Source organism: Cinclus cinclus, chromosome 3, assembly GCF_963662255.1.
Source record: "Cinclus cinclus chromosome 3, bCinCin1.1, whole genome shotgun sequence".
Taxonomy (NCBI): Eukaryota; Metazoa; Chordata; class Aves; order Passeriformes; family Cinclidae; genus Cinclus; species Cinclus cinclus.
In genome coordinates this window covers 88314046-88330985 of record NC_085048.1, presented here as the reverse complement: position 1 = coordinate 88330985, position 16940 = coordinate 88314046, and the positions used below count along the sequence as shown (strand labels likewise).

Below are 16940 nucleotides of genomic sequence, written 5' to 3'. Positions count from 1 at the left end.
TGTCTATTTAATGATATGGTCTGATTAGTTATTTAGTATAGGCTGCATTGAGAGAAGATGTTAAGGACCAACTCATTTGTAAAATAATAACACTGTAGTAAAACAAGTGAAAAAGATATTTCTTCTTTCCCTTTTAACGCAAACAGTGCATAGAGAATTCAGATCTTTGTGTCTTCTTATTTCAAAATATTGTCTTTAAAGCATCTTGTCTGTTTTGTAGCAGGATTGAAACAATTACTTCTAGCCTTGGCATAGCTTTAAAATATGGATATTCTAAAAATTTTATTTTATTTATTTATAACCTAGTGCAACTACCTATGCCTTAGTCTTTCGCTACATAGAACTATTCTTTTAAACAAAATTTCAAGTAAAATATTTATTTAATGTTTGAATCATATTTAAGAAGCATAAGTAACTGTGTCTTGTTATGTGTACAGTTGTGTATGCTAATTAAATTTTTAAAAAAGAAAAAAGTTTCTGTGGTAGTATCTAGATGTAGTTGCTATTTTCAAGAGTCATGGTATTTATTCTTTAAAAAGAAAGGATTGTGTGAGAAGAACACCACTTGCAGTAAGTCCAAGGAGTTCTGACTGCCCCAAATATATATATTTGTGACCTTAAAGGTTGTGTTTTCTATTCATCATGATCTACTGTTTTTTTTTTTTTTTGCTGCTATACTTTTTCTTTTGCATACACCCCCATAATTTCTAATTTTTACAAAACTTATTTCATAATGGTATAAAATAAGAATAATTTGATTTCTGGCAAGTGGCAGATTATTTTACAATGAACACTATTTTATAGATCACCTGCATTATTATTCAGACTTTTCTTTTAATAGCCAGAAATGGACTACAGGAAGTCACTTCACCTTTGTTTATAAAGTATACAGATGTGTTTCCGAACAGGTTTATGAATAGATTATGACCCACTGCTATTCTTGCTGTAAAATGTACCTGCCATAGGGAAAAAATAGTCCTGTAGATGTTCATAAGCTCTGGAGGGAAAGCTTGCCAGAGGGCTAATGTGAAAACGGCTGTCTCAATGTGTGTGAGAGGCAACTGGGAAGTACTGATCTGATTCCCAAGTACCTGGCTGAACTGTAGGGGTTTTAGGATAAGCTAGGGTTGTCTGCCAGGCAGGAAGTCTTTTCCTACTGAATTCTTTCTACTTAAATTACTGAAGACAGAGGCTAATTATGAAATAGTGAATATTACATATAAAGGAATTTTTTTCCTGTCCAAATTTTATTTATTTGATTTTTTTCCCAAAGTTAAAAGCCATATTCATTTAAAGTTAGCAAGTTCTTCTGGAGCTTAATGCTTTGAGTTACATCCTTGGTTTAGTTAAAATGAGTAGATAATCTCTCTCGTGCATCATGAAGATAGGAGTTCACTGTGTGTTACTGTCTTCTTTTTCTCACACCCCACTAACCCCCAAAATGCAATGTGTTGCACTCTTCTTGCTGCCTTTAGTAGGAAATAATCCATCAGAGCTGAGAAGCACGAAGCTGCCCACAAACCAAGGATCTGTTGGTACATGAAGAACTTGAGCTGTTCAGTTGGATTAATCTGCACTTATTTCAAGTGGCTGGTGGAAAAAAAAAGAATTTAGTTGTGGGAGGATAAAAATATCTGAATTATGGTAGTTTGGACTGATTTTTTTCTAAATGTTTCCATAGCCCTCTGACCTCCAAGGAAAAACAAAAATGATTCAGCTGTTTCTGTTGTGTCTTTATGTAAGCTGACAGCCTGAAAGTTATTCCATTCACTGTCAAGCCCTTTCTTTCATGAAAACATATCTAAACAATGTTTAAAATTAATAGATTAGAAAAGTTATATTTGGAAACTATGGAATTCTGTGAAGATCTTTTTGTCTTTATGTACATTTTTCAGCCTGTAATGTTAGAAGTGGCTAGTGATCTGTATCTCCAAATTATTATGCTCTAATGTGTAACTCTAAAAATTTAGAGCTGTCATCTGAAATTAAAAGAGAATTTAGGCAACATCTTCTCAGTTCAGAAAAATCAGATTTTATATCATCTAATAATAGTATTATTAGATGATATGAAATAAAAGCATTCCTGAATTTGTTCATGAATAAAACTTGTTCTCTAATCTAAAGGAAGAATATCTCTTTGAAGGTGGTTGGTAAGCATATTTTATATTTGCAGACAACTCCCAACAAATAAAAAAATAGATATAGACAAATCAAAGATTCACACACCATCAGTTGTTTTTATTTTCAAAGTTCCTGGCATAAAAATCCAATTCAAATGACTGAAGACAGTTTAGATTAGCTTTCAGAAGGCCAATCACAACATGGCTGAAAAATAAAAAGATGTTCTACAAACATGAAATTAATTTGTTTTAAATACACTGATGAATTCTAGTAGATTAAAAATTCAGATTGCTTGCACTGTCTCCATACTGTGATAACTTATGTTCTATCTGAATAGACTATGGTTTTTTTGTCTTTGTTTATTTTGTTTTTATTGGACAACTGTGTGTGTTTTTTGTAGGAATAGATTTTTTTCCCTTGCATTGGTGTTGCCATTTTTGCATCCTTGAGTAGAATGCACTGCAAACCCAAGTGGTTAGGTCAAACTTTGGATAATGCAGCATGCCTGCTTCTCTGTGCCCCAGGGCTATGTTAGATAAATTTATATTTCTCTTTAATTTTTGAAATGAAAGGACTATCTACTTTCCAAAGACTCAAAGGTTTATTAAATTCAAGATGCATGATCAAGTCTTCCAGATTCAACTATTTTCTGTTTTTCCACTTTAGGATACATTGAATCATAAATCCTTTACACAATTGCAGTAAACAAATTTAAACAAAGTTTAAATTTGGTTGAAAATGCCTAAGCCTTGTAAATCCACGCCACTTTTGTTTATAATTGTGTAGCTAAATCGCTTAGATCACACATTTAGTGCAGACTGTAACTCTGGAGAAAGACCAGAGCAGATTTCTTTCTATAGTCTTTTCTGACTTTTGTTGTCACCACTCTTGGGAGTGAAACTTGGGAGTAAAAGTTGTCAGATTTGAATGATCTTGTGGTTGTGCAAAGTCTTTCGTCCCCCCCAGTGCCAAGTGTTACAGTCTGTCTATGCTCTAGTTTGAAGATTTTTAGCGTATTTTTTAGTTAATTTAGCTATGCTGGAAAAGAGAAGATTGTTCTACAACATTGACTCAAATTCTGGGTAGCAGGATAGTGAAGAATGTCCTTTCTTTGTTTTAAAAACACATTCTCCAGTGGCTTATTCTGTGGATGTAGCAGCTTGTTTTCACATCTCTTTCCAGCGTGGGCTAACATTCTTCTCCTCTATGCAAAGCAAGAATAAAAAGGTTTGTCTCTGAGAATCAAGAACATGAATTTGGGCAAGGAGTATCTTGTTTCTGTGGAGCATCCCTACCCCACACTACAGGAGCAAGGAATCTTGTTCTCTGCATGTAATGGCCAGAAGCTGCTGTGTGGTGCACTCGCCTACGGTATTTGATCAACAGCTTTTAAAATCTGTGACTAGTAGTTTCAATAAACAAAGGCAAAACCCTAAACAAGCAAGAAAAGAACTCTATACAGTGTTGGTTTAGGCAAGTCATTATTATTGTTACTTGGTTACAAGGCATACTTTTATAAATTGTTCTGAATATGATCGAATTATCACCTTTCACTAACAGATTTTATTTAGTCATGTTTTGTGTACAGGGAGATTGTACCCAGGCAAACTAGTTTAGATTCTTGGTAGACTTTTATATAACATTGATTCTTACTTGTCTCACAGCTTTAATATACAAATGTTTTTAAATTCTGGCATTTCAACCAGTGTGTCTCATGCAGTGGAACAACTGATGCCGTGGCAGGTTGTTTTACATGGTTGGCTAAAACACAAAATAAGAGAGAAAAGCGCTAGCATGGCATTAGGGATATAGTTTATGAAGCAGGGTAATGCTTAAGAATGGGATAAACTGGAAGTATTTTGCTATGTAAGATTCATTTAATACATTGTTTTTCCTGTCACATGCCTGCACTGCTCTTTCTGCCTCATGCATGCCATCATAGGCCTAACTGCAGCTGTCACAGTTTAAATGCATTTACACAAAATAAAAATGCATGACAGCTTAGCTAAACAAATACAATTGAAGTCATGTTGCAAATAGGGAAGCCAATTGTTTACAATAGTCTCATTGGCCAAATTAATAATTTCGTGGGTAATGCTTACTTCCACTCATTCTTGGTGTCGTGAATCGAGTGGAAAGGCTGTAACCAAGTCAGAAAAGGTTAATAATTGTTCTGGCTGTCAAAGCTCTATTAAAACTTCTGAAGCAAAGGATATTTTCTAAACAAATCTAGCAAAAAACTATATCATGACTGCATTCTGGGCCTGATGTGTAAGTCTAGTGAAACTGTCTGCAATAATTCTCTAGCAAAAAATATCCCAACCAAACAATTGTGTTTTTGAGAAAATTAATACAATTTGGAATAAGAATTTCTGATGATTTTTTAAAAAGTAATTTATCAAAATTAATTTTCTGATGTTGCGTTTGATTTTGTGTACCAAGATCTGGTAGAACAGTGTGGTGCTAGGCAATGTAAGATGTTTAAGTGTTGAAATCAGCATTTTCAAAAAAGCAGCCCAGCAGTGTAGGAAGGACCATGCTGAATCAGACCATCAGCTGCTTATTCCTGCAGGAGATCTTGTCACTTGTGGTTTCTTAGTTTTCTTAAAATTTGTTTGAAGCCTATTAAAAATCCAGTAGGCTGTCACCTTGAGCTTCCTTATGAACCTCTATGATCCTTTTTCAGCACTTGAGGATTTTTCTTCATTAAATGCCACAGTTGACCACTGTATCTTGGTTGCAATTTTGATTAATTTGGGTAGTATAGCTGTGAGCCGTGACTATGCTAATTACCCACCTTTTTTCTTTAGCTCGCATTTCCTCCTTCACACCCCAAGTATAACACAACTTGGTCTGAGCTCAGGTATCTCGATTAGTAGCTGTTGTATTCCTGAGATCCTGTAGAAATCTGGAGAGGATTCCTGTCCAAACCCAAGTAGCTGTTACTGTTCACAGTGTATAATTGTTCTCTAACCTCTCCTATAGATGCATCATTTTAAGGTGTATCTTTTAGGTCTCTCATGATGCATGTGAACTTCTCCACCTCTGTGCAATCATCACAAGTGAAGAAAATTAATTGATTTCTCTTTCAACAATTAATTTGAATTTCTCTTATTTGCTTACTTTTTAAATAGATCACATTGTCAAGGTCTTGGACTCTTTGGTAGTTTATAGGCCTTTTGAACTCTGTTGATGGTCTGAGAAGACTTTAGTCATTTAAATAACCTCTGAAATTTGAACAATGTCGGAGCTAGTAGGAGGATAAAAGAAAAGCGACAAGAAAAAATATTAACCCCACATCTAGTAATGTGCCTCAATGACAAGGACAGTTTCCTCCCTCTGTGTTGTGAGATGTCCCTAATTTTTTTCTACCCTCGCTCATATCTTTCCTAAATACATGAAATTTATTTGGGAATGAGGGGGCTGAGAGGAGCAGCTTGGTTGGGAAAGGCCCTGTGGTGCCGGGATGTTGGGATGCCGGGATGTTGGGATGCCGGGATGTTGGGATGCCGGGATGCCGGCCAGCAGCGCGTTCTGTTGTCACCCCGGGCAGCATCCCCGCAGCAGCGGTGCCCAGCAGCGCTGTGCTCGTGGCTACATCTGACTGATCAGGGGGAGCGGAATGTAGGAATGGAGACTGAGCTCCTTTGGGCTCATGGGCTCCGGGGGTGCAGAGCAAGGCAGGTAGAGCCACGCTCCACTGGGCAGAATGGAGGCGTGTTACAGAGGGACACAGTGGGATGATGGATGCTGGAAGGGCTAGCGTTGATTTGGGAAGTGACTTTTCAGTTCCAGAGTGGAAGGAGACAAGAGGCAAGGCATTGACAAGTGTGATGTGGAGTGATTGGGTTTAAAGGTTTATCCGGAGGGCTGGCTGTTAATCCCAATAGAGTGCCTAATGCCAGGCTGTCTGCGGGGTCCTGTTTTAATAGCCTGGAGGGGTGATCTTAAGACTCACCTGCTAATGGTCCCCTCCCAGCTGCAGTCCTGCTCCCAGCCCGGCCTGCTTATCTCTTTCTTGCATCTGGGTTTGAAAGGAGACCTCAGGGAATTCCTTATGGAGCAGGGATCTGACACAACTGGTTTCTCTCTGGCTATTTAAAGCAATAAAAAGAGTGTGGAGTGGGCAAGGAAGAGGAGTACCCCCTACTAAGACATACAGAAGAGGAATTAGAGTGTCTGAAATGGAGGAAGAAGCAGCTTGTAGGAAAGGTATTTTGTTCGAAGCTTTTTTTTCTTCTAGTAAATAAAATTGTAAGCTAAAAGCTGGAGTCCCTCTTGTACACCTGAAAATACCTAATGAGTGCCTAGAAATAGTACTTGCTGTGCAGCTGATTTCATTTTTGAAGCCAAGGCATTTTAGAATTAATGCAGCTCAATTAATTGAGGACTTAATAGGAAGAAGGGGAGAAGTTGGACAAATTTAAGCAAATTATGGATGACATACAGAGAAACTATTCGTAGTTTCTAACATTTTTTTTCGAAAAAGAATAAATTAATTCCTTTAAGGGTAATTTCTAAAGTCTTCACTGTTTCTGTGCTTTTTATTGCGACTCCATTTAAGAGTATGTTGTTGTTAATAGACCAGACATATCAAATGGAACCTATTTAACTCAGAGTTCAAGCCTTTTAATTTTGGGAATATTGAAGTTTCAGAATTTTAAGTTTAAACATGATTACAAGTAAAGAGTCAGATGAGAAACTAATTTGAAATCTGTTTGGATTTTTAATAATATGAAAGTTCAGGATTGCTTAGACTTGGTGTATTGTATTTTCTGGTTCTATAAATGCTCCCCATGTAAGTAAATATTTTGTTTTTTATTTTATTGATGAAAAATATATCTTAGAATAGTGAAACTCAACTGTAATTGCATGAGGAGGGATCTGTTTTCTTACTTCGTGGTACATAATTCTCCCATTTATTATATGAACCATTGCTGAATTTGAAAGTCACTCATGTAGCCAGAGACCTGTAGCAGTAATTTGAATGGTGCATCTGATTCCCTTGTCAAAAGTCTGTGTGCTGGACTATTTCTGTTAGTGTTGATGTAGTTGCAATGATTTAATTCTGTTGTGAGAAGATAATAACCAGTCCTTTTTAAAAAACGTTGATATGAAATATTTTAGAAGGTTCTGTATTCAAATATTTCAATTAAAAATTAGACAGACAGATACTCTGAAGACAGATAATGTGTGTCTATGAGAAATATCTGACAGGATAAACAAATATTGTATCTTTGTGTTCCATTGATTTCCAGAAACTATAGTCTGTAATTTGTCCTAAGTGATCATTTTTCTGAAAATCGCTGGGCATTAACTGGACACGTTAATACAGTAAGAAGTCTTAGAAAATAAAATTAATAAAATACTGCCTTTTTTTTCCTGAGTTCAGTGTTTCACAAGCATTACCTGTCTAACCTTTTGTATTTAACTGGCTTTAAAAAATCAGGAGGTGTGATAATTCTGAGGCCGTGTTAGTGTTTCCTTTGCAAGTGAAACAAAATTCCATTGCCAGAATACATAAGTGGAATAAGAGGAAACCCAGTTGCTTAGGTATGATCAGAGGAAGAGTTGCTTTTCTTGTGCACCCACAGAAGGTGACAACAACAGCACCTTTAGGCTCTTCGATCAGATGTAAGTGAGGGAAAGATTTTTGTGAAAAAAGCTGTCAGTCATAAAGTTATTTTTGGATGGGGTTGAGGAACTAGTGCGTCTACTCACTTGCGTACCTCCCTTGTTCTACATACAGCATTTTGAGAGTTCTCATTCAGTGTCTAAAACCAGGTTTCTCATCAGTTCAAGATGAGTTTATGGGGTCCAGGGAGCAGAAAGCAAAGCTCAAAATCTGAAATAAAAAATACTTCTAGGGGCAAGTACAAAAGGAGATGGTTATACCTAATTTAGGTTTGCTTCTGGATGACTTGAAACCTTGTAGAAATTGATTTCACCAAGTTCACTGTGAAATGCTGAATTGAATTTTTGTATCTGACAGAAAATCTGGTAAACCAGCAGCAAAATAAATGATAACTTCAAAATATTGGTTAGAATCTTGGTTCAACTATAAGATGATGGCTTTCTATTTCAATGCATTTTTCAGAAGGAATGCATGGAACAAAAGATATAACAAGCAGATTTAGGAGTTCCTATTTGTGGAAGCTGCAATAGAACGCTAGGTATAACAGATGTGATGGTGCTAACCAAGTAAGACCCACCTTTATGGTCAGAATAGAAAGATGTTGCTGAGACTTGATTAATCTCAGCTAAAAATGGATATCTAAAATAGATCAGATATTTAAATGAGATGAACCTCAACAAATAATAAAATTCCTGGACGTATTTGCTCAAATATGTTTTGTTCTCAAACGGGGTTTCTGTTGTTTGCACTTTTGACTTGGAGTTGACATGATTTTTTTTCTATTATACCTTCTAAAATAGGAGCTGCTTCTTGAGGGTTAGCCAATATAAACATTTTAGTCCTTTGTCAGATTTGAAGACTTTGTTATTGAGCTCATACAGTAAATATTTCATAATTGTCAAGTGCTTACCACAAACAGTAAAATAAACTTTACAATGTTGTTCATATCAAATTTTAACAGGATTATAATATCCTTTATATCACTTTTTGCCAATCTTGTTTCTAGGGAGCTGAGTTATTGATTTATATGCTGGGCAATTAAAAGAATGTTTATAGAATTTTATCAATTTTACTGGAATTTAAACAAAACACATGTAAATGGCCTCTTGATGCCCCTTTTCAGGAAAGACTTTGCTTCTGCCTAATCATGCATTTGCAAAGAAAATCTGTAGTTTAGGGCTACAGCCACATGTACTACAGAAGCTCAGGTATTTCAAGCTTTGTATTATAAACCATAATGTTTTATGAAGTGCTTTCAGTGATCTTCTTTAAAAATACTTGTTGCCTTCTGGTCTAATTTGTTGAGGTATTAAGTGCATGAATAATTTTGATGAAACAGACCAAATGTGGTCATGAAAATTTCTGAGCTTCAGTTCTCAGATCATTCACAACTTCTATGTTAACAGTGGAGGGTAAGATAGAAGCCTTGGAAATTGTGCCGTTTTTCAATTAGATTTTATAAAAGCTGTTCAGCAGCTGAGGTGAGTTATGTGAGTTCTGCTTAACTCTCAGGTGAGTCCTGCTTGGGGATAATTGGAGTGGGTTTTTGCTGTTGTTGTTTGGTTTCTTGTTCATTGGCTGTCCCAAATACCAAAAGCATGTCTCCCTTTCTCAAGTCTGATTTATGCTTGAGGACAGTCGAATTTTTGGTCTTTGTAAAAAGAGAGCCACAATACCCTGCTGTCTTAATCTCTTTGAGGAGACTTAGGCTTCTGTTGTTAACAGAACTAATGCTTTCTGTATATGAACCTCCTATTTTTCTATGACTTGAAGGAAATAGTTCAAGTGGCCCTGTGATTGCAGTGCAGCATGAATGGTCTGTGCTGCATAGCTGGTGTGGCAAGTTGTGCATTATTGCTGTCAGAAAGATTTTGTTGCTAATAATAACTGTAGAGCCTTGGCAGAGATTGTTCAAATACTAAATGAGTTCTGTCAGGTAGTCAGTCATACAAAGGGCACAGTTATTTACTGTGTGCTGTGTATGTGCTTATTATCCCCGTGAGCACTCCAATCGCTTTTGAAGCAGTCTTGGTGTTTAATTGACTTTGCTGGTATTTTCTGCCTCAGTAACTTCACCTAAAAGGACTTACTGTAAGTTCAGATTTTTTGTTTCTTTGCTGTTTTACTGCAAGTCTGAGTTTTCTTGTAAGTTTGTTCTGTAGAAGATGAAAAACAAATAGCAGATGTAGATGAAATGTGGTTTTTTCACATTTGAATAAATCAAAATCAGTTTCATCCTAAACAAAAACTTCTTCTCTAAATGTTTTGGTTTACATTATTCACGCAAGAAGTCTTATTTCTCTTTAGAATGCTTAAGTCACATGGAATTTGCATATTTTTAACATTTGAGTTTTTAAAAAAAAAAAAAACAACACAACCCAAAACTGCAGGACCACAGATTTAATTTTAATTTAGTTGGTTTTGGTGTGGTGTTTTTTTGTTTGTTTGTTTGTTATTTTGTTTTGTTTTTTGGGGGGGGCAGGGTTTGTTTTTATTGAGAATACATTGTCTCTGCATTGTAGTATCCCTTTTTCAAAAGCAAATATTTTTAATACTGTTAATATTCATGTGTAGTACTGTATTGTTATTTTATTTACACTCAGAATCTTTTTCATCTTGCTTTCCTGAAAACGCTATTATCTCATATGTTGTTATTTCAGGAATTCCAGCAAAACTGAAAACAGTTCTGTGGGGTTTTGAGAAAGAAGCAGCCTCATTTGTTCCTTCCTTCCAGCCCTGGGCATTTCCATAAGCCATCCTTGATGCAGCATTATGTAGAACTTGGTCATGAATGTGTGCTTGCAGTTCAGTTTATTCTGAGATCAAGTTCCTTCAATTCCTTCTGTTAATTTCTAGGAATTTAGAACATGATGAATTAAAGCTCTGAGCATTTTGTGAGCACTTGTCTTTTGATCATCAGTGATTAAATTATAAGTACTGTAAAGCTGAACACTAAGAGAACATTAAGGTTATAGGAGGCAGTTCTGTTTTGAAAGGGATTTCTAGTGCAGAATGATTAAATATTTTTTATAAATTCAAGCTCTAGAGGATAAGTGGCGTTTAGTAAGAGGCCTTTATCATGTGATATCTTTCACTTATAGTATCTATATGTAGCCTAGTTTTCATTTCTAGTCCTCACATATGTCTTACATTCATAAATTTTTTGCCATGAGATTTGTGTAAACATATAACTCCTTATCTGAATAATTGGAATCTGAATACACCTCTGTCAGGCAAGCTAAGGAAGGTGGGAGATTGTTTTGAAATTTAGAGGTAAACAAATTTAGAGGTGGGTTTTTTTTGCCTACACTTTTCATCTAAGCTTTCTTATGTTATTTTGATCAGAGAAGTTACTTGCACATAACTCCATTATATTTTTTGAAGACGTAAATGTAAATTTTTGAACTTTTCTTCAGAATTTTTTTAGTATCTGTATCTGCGAGAATTGCAAATGATGAAAAGAAAAAGAGTAATATGAATTTTATGCAGGATGAATATGCTGACTTTTAGTGAGGAGCTCGTGTACTTTGCATCCAAGGGGAAACCTCAGATTTTACGTTAGACAGACAAGCTTAATGTCTGAAACTTTGTTCATATACAGTACAAGAAAATTCAGTGTGATTCTGTTTTTTTCCTCTGCAAATTAGAGAAAATGTTTGCAGCTGTCTAAATAGCAGCATGAGAATGTGGTTCGTGAACTGAAACTTCATTTTCACTGGTTAGTTACCTAATTTTACAGTGATGGTAAACAAACAGTACACTGCAACTATGTTCTAAAAAACCATTTAGGGTTGCCTGCAGGTAGTATGCTCCCAAAGAGTTCTGGCAACAACCTGCTAAATGCTTTATCTGCTAAATCCATTTTTCAGTGAAAGAAATTTCATTGTGTTGCATGTTGAACTCATCTAGGACAAGATAAGAACCAGCAAGTTGCTCTGTTCCAGTCCTTGCAATGTTAGCTAAGAGATATTCCTGTTTCACACAAGTACAGAACTAAAACACAGAGTTGAAGACAGTATTTTTATATATTTATTTAGGTCAAAGAATTTCATTTTAAGAAGCTGTTTATAGTTTATATTGAAAGTTATTTTCTTTTAGTTGTATAGAAGAAGAACATAAAGTCATGCTGAATCTGATGTACTAGTTATCTTTGAGGTATTTATCTACAGGAAGTGAAATCTAAAAGACTAAATAAACTTTTAATTTCTTCTACGTCATCTTAAATACATTTGTCTCACTTTTGTAATTATTTTCTTCCATTTTTTTTAGAGGGGCGCATCATGCTTTAGTTTGTCTAAAATTGCTGACTGAAATGCAAAACTTCTAAACATTTTTTTTAAAGAAAGTTCTTACTTTTTACTAGAAGACTATGTGAAATAAGTTTCACATGAGAAATGCTATGAGAAATAAGGAATTTGAATGATTGATGAAGAGTAAACCAGATGTATTTCTGACCATCTACTAATGTTTTCCAATAGAATTAGTCATCAGGATTAGATTTGGAATAATAAAATTATAAGCAGTGATTAGAATAAGTTGGATATACTGGTATGGTATATCAGTTATTAAAAGAAAATTGCCTAGCACATCTCAGAAGCTGTAATTGGTATGCTGCTGGTTGTAAGGGAAGGTGCTACTTTTAAAACTGACTGAACTTCGTAGGTGCCCTGAAAATGGTTGAAAGTAAAACTCCCCCCTTCCTTTGTGAGCTAGGTTTTGCAATATAATGAATTAATACTATGGCAGCTTTATCATCTGTTCAATTTGAATGTCTTGTACTTCGGTGTCAAATTCAACAATGTAGAAGATAAATGTTGATGTGCTAACAGAGAAATTGCATCCTAAAGTGGTTTGCTATGTTAAAAATCCTATAGGATGTGGTACAGACATGATTAAGGATAGACAGCTCAAGTAAAACACAGAGGGTTAATAACCATTATTTTGCAAGACCAGTTTATCTTATGTGATCCTCCTATATTGATGCTTTCAGCAGAGGCAAAGGAAGTTAACAAAATACTTATTCCTGAAATGAACTTTTCTAAGGTTTTTCTACAGCACTGCTTGACTGCCTCCATGGTTTGGTCTGTTTAGGTTGCTTTCCCTCTTTAAGTGATTATATCCTGACATGTAAGTGGAAAATCGGGAAATTAAGTAGCCATTTGAAGTGCAGCTTGGCAGACTCCACCTATTTCCTGGAAACCCCTGTCTACCATTGTTGCAGTGATATTTAATATTGCTATTATTATATGTGTTTAGATTATTTTGGTGTATATATTCCATTGCTTGTATCCTATTTATGTCCACTACCATTACAAAATACTGCTTGACAATATTTCAGATTCATCTTTATCAAGAGTTACAACACTTTATAGTAGCAATTGCTTAATTTCCTCTAATTGAAGTAAGAACTGCAGTATTGCAGTTTTTTTATTCTTTTTGCAAATTTGATTCAGATGAGTGACATGTTTTGATTGAATACTGGTTCTGTGTCTGTATGATGTTTTCTCTTTGTGAGAAGTATAATCTACCTGAGTAATGTTTGATCCCCAGACTATGATGTCCTGAAATGGTTAGCTAACATTAAAGGTATTTAAAAACTATATATTAACAGATAGAAATGAAGTGCTCAAGAATATTTATAAAAGGTAGAACATCACCTACAATGTGTCTGTCACAGATGGAAGAAATTAATGCATTGACAGGTGTGCAATCGATAGAATAAGTTTCTAGACCTAAATTCCTTTCCAAGATGTCAGAAATTAACAGTTTGTCTTCAGTACTGGATATGAATTTTCTTGAACATAAGCTGAAGTCCCATTAGGCAGCCAATGATTTACTGCCTGTGTATTGGAAGAAAGTAATATACTGTGTTTTTCTGAGAATGTGACAGTGAAATTTGTTCCTAAAACATTAACCAGACAGCCTAGTACAGTTCTAGCTTGTGTGTTTGCTAGGGATAAATATATACCACATTTTATTTCTTTCCAGAATCAATGTGCTAGAGAACTCACCATATATGATGTGGTTTCAGAAGAGCCAGTGCTTGGTTTGCAGTCTGCTTCCAGACTCTTAAGTGTACAGGATATTTCATGTCATGATGATACTGTGCGTGCCCAGACGGACTGTTTTCATTAAGTCGTAAGAAATAGCACAGACTAACTCACACACATCTTCTGTGTGATCAGAGGTACCTACAGAGCCCAGATTTTCAAAGGGGCTGGAATGGCTGTATCTGACAACAGGTTTTCATTCTTGTAGTACCTTGTAAAAGTCACACACAAGTACTGGCAACCAGCTAAACGTTAGTGGTTTTCACATGTTCACTGAGGGAAGAACACACTCCTATTCTTAAACAGCAGGGAAATGATTCTGACTTTACTGTTGTCATCTCTCGTGGCCACAAATGTGTTGGCTACATCCCACAGGTAAATATCTTCATACTGGTAACATATGTGGTGCTTCCTCTGTCAGCCTCTGAAATGTTTCTTATTTTACAGCAGAAGTCATTGGTATAGTAGGCAAGACAAGACCAAGTCTTTTGTATGAATGTGAATCCTTGTATCAAATTCACATTTTGCTGTTCTTCCATTCAGTACAAATGCCACACTGTTGTAACAGTGAATATAGGACAAAATAAATTTTGGAAGCCACCCCGATTGTTTCAGCCATATGCATGTACACAAATTTTTCTGTTCATGTAAATGAAGTTGGGAAATGATGCTGCAGTATGTAGCAACTTTCTTGTTGTACAGGCTTATATATTGGTTTATAAGAGGATGGAACTAGTCAATAATACAGCACTTGTAATAGTATGATTTATATTAACAATGCAGATAATGTAGTGGCTGAAGAGGTAAAAAATTGCATAATGATTTATTTTTTCAGGGCATAGAATGCAAATTGGATAGAATTTAATTGCTAAAGCTGGTTAAGTGTAAAATTAATTTTAATATGGCTTAAGTGCAAGAGTAACTTTGATATACTAGACAAGCAGCTTAAAGAAGCCACTGGTTACTTGGGTTATGATTTCATCTTTATAATAACATTTTACTAAGGTTCGTTGATACTACACCTCCTAAGAATGTCTCCTTAAATTGAAATGCTAATGTTAAGGGAAGATATTTATTTTGGTGATGCTGCATTATGGAATTTAACTGGATAACTGCTGATGATTGTTAAGTACTCTGTGTGTGTGTATGTGTATATGTTTAAAAACGTACAATGTCTCTTTTAAACGTAGTGCAAGAACTACACAGAGGAAAACATTGTGAGTAATAAGTGTTTTGTCCCATCTACCTTTTGACAGGAGAATTAGATGACAGAGAACAGGCAAAGCTGGAAGTAAAAGTATGGGATCCAGATAGCCCCCTTACTGACCGTCAGATTGACCAGTTTTTAGTTGTAGCACGGTAAGATTAAAATCCTCTCATAAAAAAATCCTTTTCCTTTTCCTACTGACTATTTATTCCCTTATATGATGTTACTCATCCTGTTTGCCATTTTGTGAGCCCTTCTCTTTCCCACAGTTAGCTAAAAGAGATAATCAGACCATGACCCTTTGTAAATTTATGGAAGCTAATGGAGAGTGAAAAAGAGAGTGAGTTTTAGAATAATGCTAAACTCCCTGTATTTCAGGGTATAGTGGAATTTGATATTTTGAATGTAGATAATGGTTTCCTTTCCCCTTAGAGTATATTATTTCAGTGCTAATAATAATTCAGTCTTGTGTTTTACAGTACTTGGAATTTCATGGTGTGAAGTAGAAGTTAAGAGTAGAAATAAAGAAAATGTTAACAAATGGGTGCAGAGCTTGCCACGTATGCATGTAAGCTGAATAATATACAGTGCAATTATTTTGGATGAATATTGAAATGAAGTTTTGAAGTAATGTATTTCATTAGTGAAAAAAAATCAAGTCAGTTCAATTTTATAAATTAACATGATTATGCAGATTTATGAAGACAACACATCAAAGTGCTTTGAATCAGTAAATATCTTTAGAAATTATTTCTCTACTTAAAAAAAAAACCCTTAAAAATGTGTAGGTTTCTTACTGAGGAACAATTCTACATTTGTAGGATATAGCAGGTTTTGTCTTTCTGGCAATTCATACTTACAAAGGTACTGTTCTAATGGTAACAGAACACAGTTCACATATGGATTTTATCCTGAATAAATCCATCTCCTGTATTTTCTGTACCCTGCTTACAGAGTGTAATCTCAAATCTTCTTAGGCAAATAATCCTTTTACATGGTTTCAAGTTTTTGGGATTTTTTTCTTTCTCTCTTTTGAACAAAATATTTCAGGAAGGAAAAAAGAAAAAAAAATTGCTCTATAGTTTCCAGCTTATGTGTATGGTGATATGGGATGCTGATTTGCTCATTTACAGTTCAGGTGCTGATCCACTTGGTTTGTTCCTTACTGTCTCACTGGGAATGTTGTATCCTTTCTATAAAATACTAAAACTTTTTTTTTTTTTAACCTGCCCTTGTTTAATTTTCAAGCAAGATTGAAGGGGTAAAGGTATTAAAAGGGGTTCAGAAAGTCACAGGGTCTGGTAGATGTTCTCTAGAAGCCAGGAATCTGAACTACTTTTTTACCAGCAATGTAGTATCTGGAGATGTATGGTCATATTATTATGGTGTGCCCTAAAGACACATCTGCATGAAGACTCTGAATTTGGAAGAGTTCATTCATTGCTTTCAAATTCTGCTGCCCGCCGTTTTTCAGCCACTCTGGGGAAGTAGTATTCTGTGGGGCCAAAAACGTTCCCAGAGGAGTGTAGCAGTAAGCAGCCTGCTGGGAAGTAACAGAGAACAATTAAATATGCAAAGAAGAATATACTTCTCTCTTGCTGTTATTTAAGACATCCTTTGCAATGCCGTACCCTGGCCAAGACTGCATTTTTTTCCAAAGCTGATACATTTCTGTAAAGATGGTTTCTGTTAGAGTGGATCATGGCTGATTAATTGTAACTATCCAAGATCTTGTGGTGCTTGGATGGCCATTTGTAATCAGGTACTACTTAGGTGCAGCTTTGTGGATGTTCTTGCACAGAACTCCATTCATCTTTGGAAGGTGCTTTTCAACTGTCAGAAAGGGTTTCCAAGCTCCTATATTCTTGTGTTCACAGGATGCATTAAGTGGCTTCCGAGACAGATTTTTATGAATTTCTGGAATAAT

At 35.4% G+C, this 16940-nt stretch overlaps 1 protein-coding gene across 2 annotated transcripts in view; it reads left to right on the top strand.

Annotated features, from left to right (window-relative positions):
- The window catches only part of MTA3 (metastasis associated 1 family member 3), a 129539-nt gene that overhangs the window by 36985 nt on the left and 75614 nt on the right, over positions 1-16940 (top strand). For both annotated transcript variants that reach the window (XM_062489258.1, XM_062489257.1), the window contains exon 7: positions 15063-15165. In XM_062489258.1, the coding sequence (XP_062345242.1) occupies positions 15063-15165 (103 nt within the window). The remainder of the gene's footprint in view (positions 1-15062; positions 15166-16940) is intronic.